Source organism: Galleria mellonella, unplaced genomic scaffold, assembly GCF_026898425.1.
Source record: "Galleria mellonella isolate WM207_F2 unplaced genomic scaffold, CSIRO_AGI_GalMel_v1 utg80, whole genome shotgun sequence".
Taxonomy (NCBI): Eukaryota; Metazoa; Arthropoda; class Insecta; order Lepidoptera; family Pyralidae; genus Galleria; species Galleria mellonella.
In genome coordinates, this window is record NW_026442157.1 from 821,613 (window position 1) to 838,211 (window position 16,599).

Genomic DNA, 16,599 nt, shown 5'->3' on the forward strand with positions numbered 1-16,599 from the left:
CACTTTTTGCATAAAAGTGACAATGTTGCTAATAAAAAAGCTAAAGTGACGAACCTTCTTAAAACAACTTGCTTATGAATGTAATAATTTCCTCTCTGCATTTGTCTTAGGGTAAGTAGATGATGAGTTCTGCTAAGAACAAGGAATTTTGGCGTGCCATTTTGATCCCTCATATTTAGGCCGTTTCATTATTATGTCTGTGGTTAGAAACAAACCATAAACCAAATTAAAAAAATGGTCAATTGGTCTATTACAAGCTGTCATTTCTGAGACTTCTGATCCTCTCTTCGTTGTCAAAATTATCAAATCAATTTGTCACTGTTATTTCACAGATCAATTTTCTAATTTTATTTTGTCTGTTGCTTGTGATTGTATGCACTTTGATTCTGCCGAAAATAAATCTTTATATCTTGAAATTTTGAATTTATCTTGTCCTTTATTTATACATTTCGAAAAACACAAAATATTTTTGTTGTACAAATCCTAAAACTTTCAAGCGTTAAGGGTATCCACTGACCAAGATGAGTGCAGAGGGATTATTAACTAGTAATGAAATACGGGATAATTTGGTAAGTACCTATCACATATTTGTATATCTTATTAAGTATAAAAGCATAAGAAAACTGCATTTAATAAAAATATACATAGCTACCTAAAACAAGTTTTTTAATCCTCTTAAATATTACTAGGTATTGGACTTTTGTATTTTAACCTATACCTAATTATTAATTGACCTTCGAACTCATATAAAATCGAATTATCTTCATGTTATACCTAATTCAATATAGCTTATATTATGTTGATTACAACTTGTAATCTTAATACACATTGTATTCCAGATAGTAGGTTTGTTTTGCGTTAATAGGCCTATGTTAGGTAAATAGATAATAATATTTTGCAGAATACTGAATTGCTACCTCTTTTTCCATCATATATCTATAGTAATGTTGTAAAAGAGGAAAGATTTGATTTTTCATATATTTATTTGTCATGCAAAAAATCAAACTGCAACCTAATATATATAGTTGTACTCTGTGTTATCAGACCATTTATTTATTAAATGATCACTATTTTTAACAATGAAACAAAAATATAGCTTTAGGACTTGTTTTTGTTTTAAAAATTAGGTAAATTAGATTTAAAAATTTATATCGAAGTTGTAGCAAAAATTATAAATATAAAATTTTATTAAAATCTGTTATACTGCTTCAGAAATTAATGTGAATATATATAGTATATACTTGTATACAATACTTTATATATTTAGATTATTTTACAATGAGATAGTCCTCGATACCTAGTCAGACATTAAGTGGAATATTAGCATCTGTAAATGCAAATGTATATTTGTCACAAAAGTCAAATTTGAATATTAGATTATACTAGAATGTTATAACAAGAATAATAAGTGTGTTAGACACTTGTAATATACTTCTTTTTATTAAATTTACAATACATTTTGAATGTCATGCAAATATTGTACTTGAGATTTGTATTCAAAAACTAAACAAATACATTTTACATATATTTTCATGTTCATATGTTTTGAAGGTGTCACTGTGAATCATTGAATCTATTGTCACAATTCCCCACTAAATATTGTATTCTTGAGAAATTTCTTTCCCTTGAAACCTATTTTGAAAAAAGTAAGGAAATAAAAAAATATTACTATCTTCAAATCTTTGACATCAAAGACATTGCAAGTTTTATGTCCAAAAGTCAATAATAAGGACTTGTTTCAAATAAGACACAGTTTATCACACAATTTCTAAGAGTAACCTTATGTAGAGAACTCTTCCCATTCCTCCATCTTTGCTCTTTAACCTCACTAAAACTGCCAATTGCCACTTTTCAGTTTCTGGGCAGTGGATGCCCCCACAAAATTTAATACCTAAAAAGTTTGTTGCTAATGATATACCTTGTCTGGATAACTTTTACTCGAATTTCTCTGAAAAGCATTGTGATTACATTTGTATATATTTGTTATGTCTGTTTTCCTTTGGGATAGGCAGAACAATCAGGCCAAATGCTTCATCGTGATTAATTCCCGGTGAATTCGTCAGAACAAGTCAATTGACCTTACTTCATCTTCACCTATCATATTTCACTGGTACCCTGGCAGCGTAATTGGTAGTGCATTTAAAAAAATTTTAAGTGGACCTTTCTTTATCTTATCTAGGAAAAAAAAACAGCCCAGCAATGGGCAAAGTACTTTAGGGGGTTCTTAACTCGCAGCTCACATCATTAGTAAAGTTGGTTTGACAGCCTCTGATATTTAGTTATTGCATTATAACGAACTACAGAATAAATTTTGTACTTAAGCAAAAATATTTTCGATTACTTAGCACTTATTCAAAGGCAATTTTTATGATTAACGTGCTTGTAAAAAAAGTTACAACTTTGATACCAATTGTTCTAAAATTTTTATTGTTAATAAAGTTTTACATTGCACACATTAAATTTTTTTTATGCCACTTAGAATGTCAAACAAGGTTGGTGATGACCTACCTGATCAAAAGTGGTAACCGTCTCCTATAGATATGAACAGGACCATGGACATAACAGAGTGTACTATTTCGCCCATGATATCCCCATGCGTTGCCTTTCCTGAGGACTCATGTGTTATTCCTCTGTACCCTGTAAATTCACTGCCATATCCCACCCTTCAAACCGAAACACGGCCATGCAAACACAACTGCTTCATGGTAGATACACGAATGGGACAGAGGTGTCCAAGCAAACGACTTTTCTACAGTCTCCCTCTGGTAAAATTTAATATACAATAGCAGTATGTTTGAAAACTTTAGATCGTAATGAATAATTTTTAAATGATATCTTGTGCCGTCAATCTTCAGTGCCATAGAGAAATAGTTTATCCTAAAAAAATATTTATAACAAACATTGACAATTTAAAGATGTTTGTCTAATAAAATGATTAGCTCAGTTCGATAAAAATATTGGCCCCAAAAAGTATAAGAAAGAAAGTCTAGTCCACATTTTAGTAATATGCCTTATACATATATCATATTATGTTAGCCGTTAACTGTCCACTGCTGAATATAGGCTTTCCCATAACGGGGGTTTTATCAGCAGTTGCCACGCTCGACAGGCGAGTTGGCAACTGCAGTTAGGCTTTTGGTGATGTTTTAAGAAGAACGCTGCTGCTCATCCCACAACTATAAAAATCCCTTAGTCGCCCTTTCGACACCCACAGGAAAGGAAGGGAATCATCATCATATCAGCCGTTAACTGTCCACTGATGAACATAGCCTCCCAGGGGGGAAAGGGATTGTTAGTCATGGTATAGTTTGATTGTTCATTGCTAGCAATATGCCCTATTAGGTCGACCTCCACGTGGTTCCCACTGGAAACCATCATGAAATTCTTGTTGAATTCGTCACGATGGGCTAACTGACCTACTTCATCCTCACCTATCATCCTTCACTGGTGCCCCACCGGTGTATACCGATAGCGCGGGTGGGATTACCATTCCATTATCATCCATTAAAAAAAAACATAGCCTCCCAATAAACGAGGTTTTGTTAGTAGTTGTCATGCTTGGCAAGCGAGGTGGCAACCCTGGTTAGGCTTTTGGTGATGTATTAAGAGGGACGCTGCTGCCCATCTTTCAACCATTACGTTCCTTTAGTCGCCTCTTATAACGCACACAGGAAAAGAAGGGTATATACCTATACATTTCATTATTATTTAATCAAGTATTCACCTAGTTAAACAATTGTTTGTACTGTAACAATTTGAAGGATATTAACATAATTCAATTCAAGAATTTACTCATGTCAAAGGGTAATGTTTAATCCGTTACCGTTTTCTATCACTAGTTGTTCAATAATGTATATCTGTACAAAAATGAACTCATTCGTTATAATCATAAAGCATGCTTTGCATCAGCCGTTAATTGTGCACTGCTTGTGAACATGCGAGGCCTATTTTGGTATATCAGTAGTTAATACGATTAGTAGGCAGATGGACAATTGCAGTTGCGTTTTGGTGATGTTTTAAAACGGATGCTCCTGCTTATTCCTCGGCCATTAAGTTCTCTCTGTCGCCTTTTCAAAATCATACTCTTATTATCTCTCATCGATTATAATTATTAATATAAATTAATGATTATAAACAAAATCAAGCGTTATAAATATAAATTAAATAAATTATTATATATATTAAACCATAAAAATCACTCGTTTACGCTAATCTTCGAAAACACAACCTAATTTATTAAAATTTTGTAAATATGTATTGTTTTCTCCAACTTGACAGTTAGGATAGTTCGTTTTTAATGGGTGATAATGGAATGGGATACCGCCTGCGCTATCAGTATTAGCTGGCGGGACACTCGAGAAATCGCGATCATAATAACAGAAATTGACGCGGACGAAATCGCGAGCAACAACTAGTACTTCAATATTAATAAGCAACAGATGTATTATCACCAACTACAGGTAAACACCGCAGTCAAATTCCTCACGAACCCCAACGTGCAGCGGTGCACCATGGAGAGCAAGGAAAGGTTCCTACGCAACAAGGGTCTGAACGACGCGGAAATACAGAAAGCCATAGAGAAGGTCGGCGAGATGATAGACTTTGCACCTGTTTCGTCGGAGTTCTTGTTCTATCGCCACTCTAGAACGTCCTGGTTCAGAGACAACGTGTTGCCTCTGTTAATCTATGGAGGTTTCGCTTATGGATGCTATTGGTTTTATAAGGTTCGTATGTAAATATTTAGTTCGTAATTCAAATTCCTATATATAATTATTGTCATTTTATCAAATCAGTCGTTTATTTATATTATGGCTGTATTTTATTATTTAAAAAAAAAGGTGAATTAATTAAACTTAGGGTATCTTCGCCTGTACTATTAGTATAGTCTATTGACACCAGTAAAAAATGACAATGATAAGGTGAGAAAAAATTCACCAAGAGTTAGCTACAATGAGTTTAATTGACGCTCCCTAACAATGAGCTAATGTGTTATAACGGTACTGAATGAATATTAAGTAAATTAACTAATTTTGGTTTTATTAACAGCCATTCAAACACAACTCTTGAAAACGGAATTTGATTTTAAATCGAAATAATGGGAGAGAGTTTTTTTTTTTATTTTTTTTTTTTTATACAACTTAGAATGGCAAACAAGATCACCTTTTGATGGAAAGTAACCGTCGCCTATAGACTGGTGTACCATGGACATGCTGTTTCGCCCATGATATACATGGCGTTGCCATTTCTGACTCAGTGTTATTCCTCTGTACCTATACCCTTCAAACCGAAATATAGAATGCAAAACAACTGCTTCAGATAGAAACACGAATCGTGATCGACTTTTATCTCTGAGAGTTTCACTCAATCACTTTGGTTGTCCTGCTGTACGGACGTACGTACGTGGAGGTGGACCTGATAGTCGGTTATTAGCAATGAGACAGTTAAATCCTGTATAGAGTTTGCACTGTATATGTTTTGTTGAACAAATATTAATATATCCTTTTGTTTTGACCTTGCAGAACTGCATCCGACACCTACTATTCGTTGAGGAGCCCAAAAGGAAAACAACAGCGGAATGCCTGGACGAGCTCAGGAAGTCATTGGACGTCCTCAACTCGAATGTGACGTCGCTACGTGGTGAGATACAGACGTCTGTGCAACAGAACTCGCTGCGATCTCAACTAGACAATATCAAGTCTGATATATCCTCTGTTAAAGGAATACTTTTAAATAGGTAAGATTTTTTTTATAACTAACAATATTTTGTTTCACAAAAAACACCGGCATAAAGCGTGGTAAAATTATTCCCAAAGAGGGTTGACGTCGGGCAGGCGGCCGATCGTAAAACTATATGCCAAATCTTATCCTATTATTATCTTATATCCCATTCTTGTCTTATAATCAATTTTATCAGAGGGAGACTTTGTACAAAAGTCGATTGCTTGGGTACCTCTGTCCCATTCGTGTTTCAACCGTGAAGCAGTTGTGTTTGCATGGCTGTGTTTCGGTTTGAAGGGTGGGATATGGCGTGAATTTACAGGGTACAGAGGAATAACACCTGAGCACTCAGGAATGGCAACGCATGGGGGGTATCATGGGCGAAACTATATCTATATATAACTAGTATACTCCGTTATACCTCATACCTTACAGCCTAAATGGTCGCGTACAACGCGGTTTCAGAGATGCTTTCTCCCACGAACACTCAGGTTATGGAACGAGCTCCCTGCCGAGGTTTTCCCGAGAGACTACAGCATGGGGTTCTTCAAAATGGGGGTAAAGAGGTTTCTTCAGGGTCGGCAACGCGCGCGTAATACCTCTGGTATTGCAGGCGTTCATAGGCTACGGTAACCGCTTACCATCAGGTGGGCCGTATGCTTGTTTGCCACCTCAGTGGTATAAAAAAAAAGTTATGTCCATGGTACTGCTCATGTCTATATACAAAAAACATATTACGCTGATCCCAAATAATAATTGGGATAAGGGTAGGAAGATGATGAAAGCGGGGTAAAACTAGTTATCATGTCTACTTGCACAACAATTAGTCCATTACCTAAAAGTTGTCTTGAAAAGATTGCTGTCAGCAATAAGACCGCCTTACTGTACTTATACAATCCTATCGTTACATTTATTAATTAATAAGCTTGGATTGCTTATTATTCCCAATATTGTGTAATGCAAATAAAGTATACTCATTCATTCATTCTATTAGGCGAATGTTGTATTAATTTGGTTTGAAAATGATATCTTATTGCGCCTTACAGGCTTAACCAATCACTTTGGAATTTATTATACATGCACTACTCGTGAATGGGATTGAGAAAAGTATAGGTTACTTTTATCCCGGTCACGTGGACGAAGTCACGGGTAGAAGCTAGTAATCTGTATAGGTTAGTCCTTATTAATTTTGTGACGTCAGTCGTCAGCTGGCCATTTTTCTTTATTCGGTTTTCAAAACTGTTTATTGTGCTATAACATCAACTTGTGACGTTCCACCGTTCTAAATTCAAATATTTTCAATGTGAGTTACCTATGTACCTATAGACAAAACAAAAAAGAGAACTTATTTAAACATATCATGTCGGCGTTTATTGTGTGTTTACGAAGACTGTTTTTTGCAGAACAAAATATAATTATTTATATCGCTTATAGTTTAATTAAAACAATTCTCATTTCATTGGTAGGTATGTATGTGAATTCTCATTAATTATTTATCACATTATATCTTAAAGTATAATGACCAATTGCGATAAAATTATTGCGCGCTCAAATCCGCAATATTATCATTGCGCTATATAATTATAATAAATGTAGATATAAATAGATTAATGTGATCACATTACTGATAAATAAAAAGTGAAACTTAATTAATCAATTCCAATCATGTATTAATAATTAGTATGTGAATAAAAATGAAACCATGTATTATTGTGCCCATTTTGTTTATTTAAATTTGATTGATCAATAAAATGTGGTACAAAAAAAGGACTTAACCCTTCTTTGCATGACTTTTTTTATTGGTGAAATAAATCAAGGTGATATAATTCATGTACTAAATTAAAGGAAAAATGGTTAAAAAAATAAATTTGACAGGTATGTTTTTTTTTCTGCAGTGGACATTAAAAAGGTATCCAGACACGGTCAACTTAAAGTGAAATTGTTCTTTTATATAATTTTTTACACCATTATGCAAAGAAGGGTTAATACTATTGGAATTCTCTACCAGTCAACCTTAAGGATAGGGGGGAAGGGATTGATAGTAATATCTTGGTATGGTCATGGTACAGAAACGAAAGCTATGTTTTAAAAAAGCTTTAAGTATAAAAGTAGTTGTAAAGGAAGGAGACGACCGAAGTAAAGGTGGATAGACTGTGTGAAAGATGATATGCATAAAAGAGAAGTAAGTCAGAAATTATATTTGACAGCAACTTGTGGAAGAAGACATACTGCGCAAACCCTATATAGATGGAAAACTGTAAGGCAATGATGATGATTATTCGGTTATTTTATTTTATATATTTGGCGCATATAACAGAAGTTTACAAATACAAACTTAAACTATAACATGCAAGTACATTAATATATTGATCAGATAAACTAAATTAAATGACACATTAAGTGTATTTAGCATATTTTTTATTTCATTTATCATCGTAGGAATCAATTCTCTACACTTAAGGCCCGAACGGACCCACCGTCTATCCCGGATTGGCAGCGACAGTCCGCGGAGGCGACATCCACAGAGGTCGCTGTCGAGGAGAAGAAGAAACCACACAGGAGTCGAAGCCACCGATCCGAGTCCGGAGGCTCCAACTCCAGTGAGGGGGAGCAAGCCACCAAAAACAGTGACAGCAGTCTGGAGATTATGTAAGTGATATAGTTAAGTATACAAAATTAATTTGACGCGCAAGAAAATAGGGTTGAGCGAGAATTGACCAGGAATTTGTTGAATTGCCAAATTAAAAGTACTGGATATGGACTGGATGGATCTGACTCTCGGATACTGGTTATTTCGACACTGACACTCCCACACTTGGACACTGCACACTACCCCCCACCCTCCTTACCGCGGAATCTTCGTTGAAAGGCCCTACACAACACACCGCACACACCGCCCCCGCCGGCGGGGACGAAGATCCCACGCGACACACGGTCCGCGCGCGATCAGGTTTGCGCCTGATCGCACAACCCGCTCAGACGTACCGACCCTTCGCCGTTCCTCGACGGGGGTCGAAGTGCGGTGGCCTAAGCCGAGGCCGAGCCACTCTGGTGCCCTTAGGCGCACACACCGCAGTCCATAAGAAAGAGTCGACTCCTCTGTCGCTCCCCTCTCGCGGGCTTGGAGTGCCGTCTGCACTCGCCCCTGCATACGCGTCCGGTGAAGCTGTACCAACCTAACCACGGCCAACAGCAAACACATTCAGAGAAAATAATCACACTCCTACATTCGGACATTGGACACTCCGACTCTTGGTCACTGCAGCACACAACGCCATCTAGTCCGAAAAAGCATCTATGAAAATCAATGCTTGCACTATGGTTACTAAATCATAGATAGATCAATACACACAGTCACACGTATGAATACAAATGCTTGTATTGCGATGGAATTGAAACCACAACCATCGGAATTGGGTCTGTGTATTAAACTGCTATACCATTGTGGTGACGGAATGATGTTCCGTTTCATAAATAATATAATAACTATAAATAATTAAAGGTCGTATGTATTATCAAATTACATAGCTCAATAACATAGTGCTTCTGATTTGAGATTTCGACAAATTCTCGCTCAACTGTATTTTTTTGTGGACATTTATTTTCACGAAAATAAAACACTGTTGTGTATTTAAATATTGCTCTCTCTAAAAATTTATCTATTAAATTTCCTTGCTCTGAATTAATGTTTTTTTTTTTTAATTAAACCAATCTCATATATCTATATATTACTAATTTCGAAATAGGGAACTTTCATACTCAGAAATGTCAGTATGTTTCAAAGTATGATGGGACCGATTTTGAAATACTTTTTCTTAGTGATGTTGCTTCTGAGGCCGATGGCATGAATGTTTTTATTTTCAATTCTCTATTTGAAATCGGTCTTACCATACTTGAAAATTTTACTTACATTTGTAATCTTAAAATATATAGATGTGGGATTAGAAACAAGATTAGATTTTTTGCCACTGTAAATTGTTTGCCGTCCTAATTGTAAATTAGCTCTCAAATATTCGTCTCCTACACTACCCGATCACAACCTACCATCACTCTCACACATTCTGATCCTTTCACTCGGATACACGTTGTTGCTTTATATTAATTTCTTCTTCTTTATATACTTTTATCATTTTTATCTCAATTTCAATTAAAATATTACATAGATTTAGTTTAAAAATGATATTAATTCAAAATTGAAAGTACTGTAGATCACACTCTTATTATGACTAGCGTTTACATACAGCTTATGTTCGATCGCCGATCTTCCGACGTACGAATACCCGCCAAAGTGATAGTCAATGCGAATCACCCGCCGGGTTGTCGCATTACGTAATACAACAAGTAATGCGTTGTTGCCGATCTTACATTAAGAATAGTATTTATCGCCGATCTTCCGTTCATGGAAGATCGGCGCGCGTGCGACTGAACAGTCAATTATATGACACATTATTATAATGAGCGATCTTTCGCACAAATTGTATAGAATTTGTTGTAATGGCGATTCGATGCGGATGATCGGCGACCGAAAATCGACCTAATGTGGTGCCAGCATAAAACGCTCTTGGATTGACGAAAATCTCTAGAAATACGCAAATTAAACTGTACCTATTAATTTCCAGTACATGAAGCTCAAGTATCGTGTTAAAGTGCTATAAACCAACACCATGCAATGACGATTACCAACTCAGTACACGCGAGGACACAGTCACATGGTGTGGTGTGACATTTTTAAGTTGTTATGAACATTGTGTATCCAATAGTCTCATTTAGTTGATAATTTTATTGCCAATAGATTGTCGTTGGTTTTCAACTTTTTCGGGACATGACCTGATGCGATTTCAGATAAATATATATCAGATTTTTTTATTTTAAATTTATTAATACACATTATTGTGTTAAGTTGAATTTTAAAATGTTGCAATAAACAAATTATTAAGTAGTTCAAATATATATGGTACAAAGGGCAGAAAGATAAAGAGGTCGAGGACGTAAATTAATGAGGACAGACAGAAAGGACGAATTTCTCAATTATAGTATTTTTTTTTTAATTTACATTCCGCTATGTAAAATTGTATGTAAATTATGTTTAAATAACAGGGTTTACTCTCATGTCGATCCAATATTAATTTAGCCGAGATTAAACTGTTTTGTTTAAAAAATTCTTAATACGGTCAACAATTCTACGTAAAACATGCCTCATTACGTTACGGTAAGACATGATCGGTGACATTTTGTGCCATGAATGTGTATCAATCATAGATATATTTACCCAAAATCGCGTCAAGTTAACTCTCGTAAATTTAATTGTGTAACACCGCGAAAATTTAGTCCACAATCGTTCTCTTGATATGTTCCTTTTGCGTCTCATTTTTTTTTTTTTTTGTAAAATAATTAAGTACTTTAGAAGGGCTAACACAGGGGTGCCATGGGTGGTACATTAATGTTCTGTATGTCTATGGGCTAGCCGCGGTTATCGTATTTAATCATGTGGACTGTCAACTGTTTACCGTTCATAATAATATAAAAAATAAACTCACGTCCTAACCCCTTAGGGAAGGGGAATTGTCCAAATTTATTTAGTGTGAATTTCTTCAAAGTTTTGACTTGAAACTGTAAACAAGTCTATATAAAATATAAGAATGCATTTTTTTTATATATGTTGGCTGCATTTAAACAAGTACATATATTCTTAGCGATGTCCAAATTCGCTTGCTATGTGATTTTGTATGTAAAATCAATATAAAAAAACTCATGTTTAGATTTTTACTAATAAAGGATGATGATTTAATGATAAAACAATGGATTGAAAAACTGTTATAATTCTAGTAGTTATTCGAAATTGACTAAAACAGTATAAAATAAAGGTACGCGTAAGGTGCAGTTGGTGGCGTGACACGAAATGGCGAACAGAGCCGACCTAAACCGAAACCGCCCGACAGCTCTCAATGTTGCCATTCGATGAAGCTCTAATAACTGATATTTGCAATAATTTGTAATTACATGTAAACTTGGCTCTTATTTGGCTAGACAGAAATATTGGAATCACCAAATGCTTAAATACAAACGAACCTCTTTCACCATCGCCTCCTTTACAAGTTCGCTGGTTACAAATTGTTCTGGAAAGAATTATTATTATTATATTATAATTGAGCTGGTTAAAAAAACAATTTAAGGGCATATATGTCCAGCAAATTTTCACTGAAAGCATAGACAAAACAGGCCAGTTTGTAGTCATTAATTAAACTTGTCAAGTTTTTAAAAGTTCGTGAAAAATATCTGTTAAGTCAAGGTGTCTCCGTCTAGTACAGCCCCTAAAGGTATCTTCATTTATTCGCGCTCAAAATTCATATCTTTATATTTGCATAATTACTTTATCTATATTTTAAAGAAATAAATCTTAATTGTGAATATATTACAACCCCGGATTTTGCTTTCTTTAGCGTATTCCCGGTATGTAATTAACATGGATAATGGCTCGTCCTTGACAGGGTTACGACTGACCTCAAAAGTCCCTGACCCGGGCTCTCTGAAATATCCTATGTTTACATTAAATATTTAACTCCTTATCAGCAGTATTGATAACATACTTATGAATGTACACCTTGTGCCCTCTGTTGGCGATAACTTTATATACTAGTCCCTCTTAAAACTTGACCTATTCTTCGTAGACTATGTACCGTAATCTACAACCCTCGTAGACGAATGGTGAACGAGTCTGACGGCAAAGAATAAAACTATCAACGTTACTCGTCTCTTTCTATCTTATAGATGCAGTGACGAAAACGTATCTATCGATTGATATATTTGCTACTTGTATAGCGAGTCTAACCTGACTATTTTTTTTTTACCCTACTGTCCATTTCAACAAGCAGTTTCAGGTGGAAATTAATGGTGTTTCAAAATTAATGGAAATGTTAAGTTGACAGTTCACCGTTGACTAATGAAGTGGTCGCCTATAGACATATTTAGTAGTGTATTATGCATTCTATTAATTAAAAAAATGAAAAATATATTAGAAAAAGAAATTAAAACAATCTAATAAATTTAAAATACCGGGCAATTTGTTTTGGTGTCATTTAGTATATTAGTATTATTACGTGTAATGTTGGGGTAATTATTCCAAAATTTTTAATATGTTATCAAATTATACCAAATATATAAGCGAATTGTAAATGACATAAATATAAATATTTATATATGTATGTATGTGTGTGTGGTAAAATTTCATTTTTGTCATTTTATCCTAACCATATAGATACCTAGTTGTATGGAAACTAGTCAGAAATGAAAGATTTGTTATTTATTTGCCAATTTGGGAAATGCTACTCGGCTTAACAGTGGCATGGCATGCCTACGCCTACCTTTTAATAATGATTCCTATTTTAAATCCATCTGGGTAACGGAAACGTTGGCTGTTTAAAAAAAAAGTAACTACCTGTTTCTCACTAGAATGTTTTATACAAAAAAAAAAAAAACTTTTTTTTATTATTTATGTTATATTTATTGTATATTATTAATGGAATTGTGCAGACGAACGACTTTTCTTGGAAGTCATTGCTGTGAACGTCTCAGGTTTACAATTGGTTTATGCATTTAACTGACGGAAAAGTATACCAAGAATGTTTACTCGTCTGCGCAGACCTGAAATACTTAATGAAATGAAATTAATCAAAAATGGTCTCTGTACATATATGAATATGACATTAAATATGTTATCACAAACATATCTAATTTGAAACTCAATATCTACTCAGATGGTAACGGGAATAATTAAATAGCTTTATATAGTTACGATTTGCATGTTTGCATTCTCTTCTGTAATGTATTATAAGGATCAGCGTAAACAGACGGAGTGACTGAAGAGATTAATTCGTTATTTTTTGAATATTGATTTCAACTATTTTGGTGGCGCTAGAATCGCAGATGTGGCGAAATGTCCGTACATCGCCGATTTTGCTTTGGGATCGATTTACTTGCCTTCTTCCTTATCCCCCAGTTTGTGCTGATCCTTGTACAATGTATTAAAAGACATTTAACAAAACAAACTTAATTGAATACAAAATAACCTATTTTTATGTTACAGTCAGATATATTCTTATATGTATTATATAATTCAATAAAAAATTGTAATTGTAATTTATTAGATGTAAAATAAAATAAAAATAAATAAATTTATCTATTACGCATGTATTATTTATTATATTAAGCCTAATTTTGCTTAATTAAGCCACTCTAATCAGGTGAGGTATGGGAAGGGTGCTTTCAGCTATATGCTTCGGCATTATATATGCTCCTTTTTTAAGACGCCCCATAGAAAATAAATACGCCAATGAGTATATGGCTAGTAAGAAATCTCTGTTACTAATAATCGTCTACCCCTCAGCATTCCCAAATGGTCTGTTATTAGGTACAGAATGTAGTGAGAATAGAACGGTGTTAGTTTTCTTTTTATTTTGTTAGGGTTTTTTGGTTGAATCTCGTATTTCTAAGGGACCACACCTCTAGATTATATAGGACATTATGTGTCAGATCAGATCAACATTTAGTCTATTTTTACTGCTATAGACTTTTTTTTAATCAAAACAATACACGTAATTTTTTAGATGTTGGGAGTAATTGGATTAAGAACTTCCCAGTGAGGTATATTTTTTTAAATTTGATTTTAGAACTATTTTTCTAAAATAATATACACATATGCACACGTACGTATTAGTTACAAATTAATGTACAAATATTGATTAAATTGGCGGCCTTTTTCAATTATTTAAAATCAAAAACATATGTCTATACTTAAATATAAATGGTAAACATTGAAAATCACCATTGAGTATGTCTACACATTGCTAGTATAGATTATATAGATAGAGTGTTGCCATATAAATGCTTCGAGAAAGTGAGTCAATTTTTTCATACAATTTTGCATGATAAATAGTTAGGAGTGATTTCTTTATAACTACTATAATTTATTTTGTCCTATAAATTCTGCACCTTTTTAATGCGCGAAAATTCATTTTATTTAGTAAATAATCAAATATAGATAAAATATTGTGTACAAAAATATATAGAACATTAATAAAAAACGCAGATAAAAAGTTAACCCGTTTTTGAGGCTTGATGCTCTATCTATGTAATCTAAGATTGCTAGTAGTGGTGCTGTTATATTCTATTTTTAACAATCCTTTTTCACCCTCTGCGCAGAGGTGGAGTTACCATTCGATTATTCACCCATAAAAAAATCTGGACTTAAAAATAGTTACCATACTGTAAAATCATAAGTTTATACTCGGCGCAACGCCAATCAAGCAGTCTGTTAATTAAACAATTTGGAATATAAACTTGTACTTGTAATTTTTTTTTTTTATTTTAATATTTGTGATATATATTATCGAGTATTGTTTTTTTTTTTCAATAGACACCACAAAGAGCCAACATCGCCACACATGCTCTTCATACGCAGTACACAGAAACAAGTTAAGAAAGATAATCCTGAATTAAAAATCATCGAAATTATTAAGAAACAAGATGAAATGTGGAAATTCATGACGGCCAACGAGAAGAGGGTTTGGGAGGAAAAATTTGCAAAACTGAAACGCTATTAGGAAAAATAATGTAGTGGTGAAGCAAGAACGAAGTCAAAGTGCACGGAGTTAACGACCCCAATCGTCGTTTCTGAAGCGTCAATTCTCTAAATCAATCTCTAAAATTAAAATTTTAATTTGATATCACAGTTAAATCTTTAATTGTAAGGATCAATATAAATTATTTTTTTAATAGATTTAAGTCAAAATTACTCGTATTTATATCAAATTAAAATATTGGCCAGAAAGGTTTAAAAAAATGGCGCTTCAAAATTGGGCCCATTGGAATTAGTAAAATAAAATTATTAAATTTATGATTTATGTATAACAGGGGTCGGCAATCTTTAAGCAGGTAAGGCCCACTTAGTGGCAAAGTAATGGCATGGTGAGGAATGACATACCCAATATACTTATTTAACTCATTCCATTTTAGACTTTAATAATAAATATAAATAACACAATTTCTAAGTTTTTTTTTATACAACTTAGAATGGCAAACAAGCTGACGGTCCACCTGATGGAAAGTGGTAACCGTCGCCTAAAGACATGAACAGTACCATGGACAAAACAGAATATACTGTTTCGCCTATGATATCCCCCATGCATTGCCATTTCTGAGGACTCAGGTGTTATTCCTCTGTATCCAGTAAATTCACGCCCTATCCCACCCATCAAACCAAAACACAGCCATGCAAACAACTGCTTCACGGTTGAAATACAAATGGGACAGAGGTACCCAAGCAACCGACTTTTGTACAAATGTATTCCTTAATGACGTCATCATATGCCTTTCGGTATGATGGCGTAGCTTTCAATTTACATTCCAAAGCAATATAATTTTGATGATCGATTCCTATATTGGTGGTAATAAAATGCGACAACATTTTGTTTGAAATATGAGAAAAAATAATTAGAAACTTACACGAAAATTTCAAGTAAATAACTATACTTATAAAAAAATATATTCATTGTTTAAGAAATTATAATCCATAAAATAAAAGTTTACAAAACGGGTCTCGAGCCGCTGAGGCCCTAAGACCGCTGTTTGCTGACCCCTATACACCAGGGGTCTTTGGAATTTAATCACAAGTAGATTTTGTACCATAGAAAAAAAAAACACCGACTTCAATCATGAAAAAACTAGTTGTTTTGATTTAAAAATCATAGTTCACTAATTTTTAAATGAAATTTCTATAGAACCAAACTCAATGTGGGTATATCCTTTCAAATAAAAAAGGAAATTTTTCACATTGGTTAATAAATTACATAGTTCAAACAAAAAAATAGAACCTAATTGAGAATC

At 33.9% G+C, this 16,599-nt stretch overlaps 1 protein-coding gene across 5 annotated transcripts; it reads left to right on the top strand.

Moving 5' to 3' along the window:
- The first annotated feature begins 260 nt into the window (after positions 1–260).
- Positions 261–15,757, top strand: LOC113520520 (peroxisomal membrane protein PEX14). Of its 5 annotated transcripts, none has more exons than XM_026905871.3 (5): positions 261–569; positions 4,440–4,724; positions 5,520–5,734; positions 8,180–8,367; positions 15,131–15,757. In XM_026905871.3, the coding sequence occupies exons 1-5, from the start codon at positions 522–524 to the stop codon at positions 15,211–15,213; spliced, it is 819 nt and encodes a 272-aa protein (XP_026761672.1). In that variant the 5' UTR covers positions 261–521; the 3' UTR covers positions 15,214–15,757. The 5 variants fall into 5 exon arrangements, with proteins under 5 accessions (XP_026761672.1, XP_026761670.1, XP_026761674.1 ...); XM_026905869.3 differs by having other exon boundaries at positions 264–569; positions 8,158–8,367; XM_026905873.3 differs by lacking the exon at positions 15,131–15,757 and adding an exon at positions 10,338–13,904 and having other exon boundaries at positions 264–569.
- Positions 15,758–16,599: the final 842 nt, after the last annotated feature.

What these genes read in the sequence shown, in the direction of transcription:
- LOC113520520 (XM_026905869.3), top strand. Translation starts at nt 522, where the DNA reads ATGAGTGCAGAGGGATTATTAACTAGTAATGAAATACGGGATAATTTG. An exon ending in ATGAAATACGGGATAATTTG is followed by an intron (nt 570 to 4,439) that starts GTAAGTACCTAT and finishes AATAAGCAACAG; the next exon opens with ATGTATTATCACCAACTACA. An exon ending in GACAGCAGTCTGGAGATTAT is followed by an intron (nt 8,368 to 15,130) that starts GTAAGTGATATA and finishes TTTTTTCAATAG; the next exon opens with ACACCACAAAGAGCCAACAT.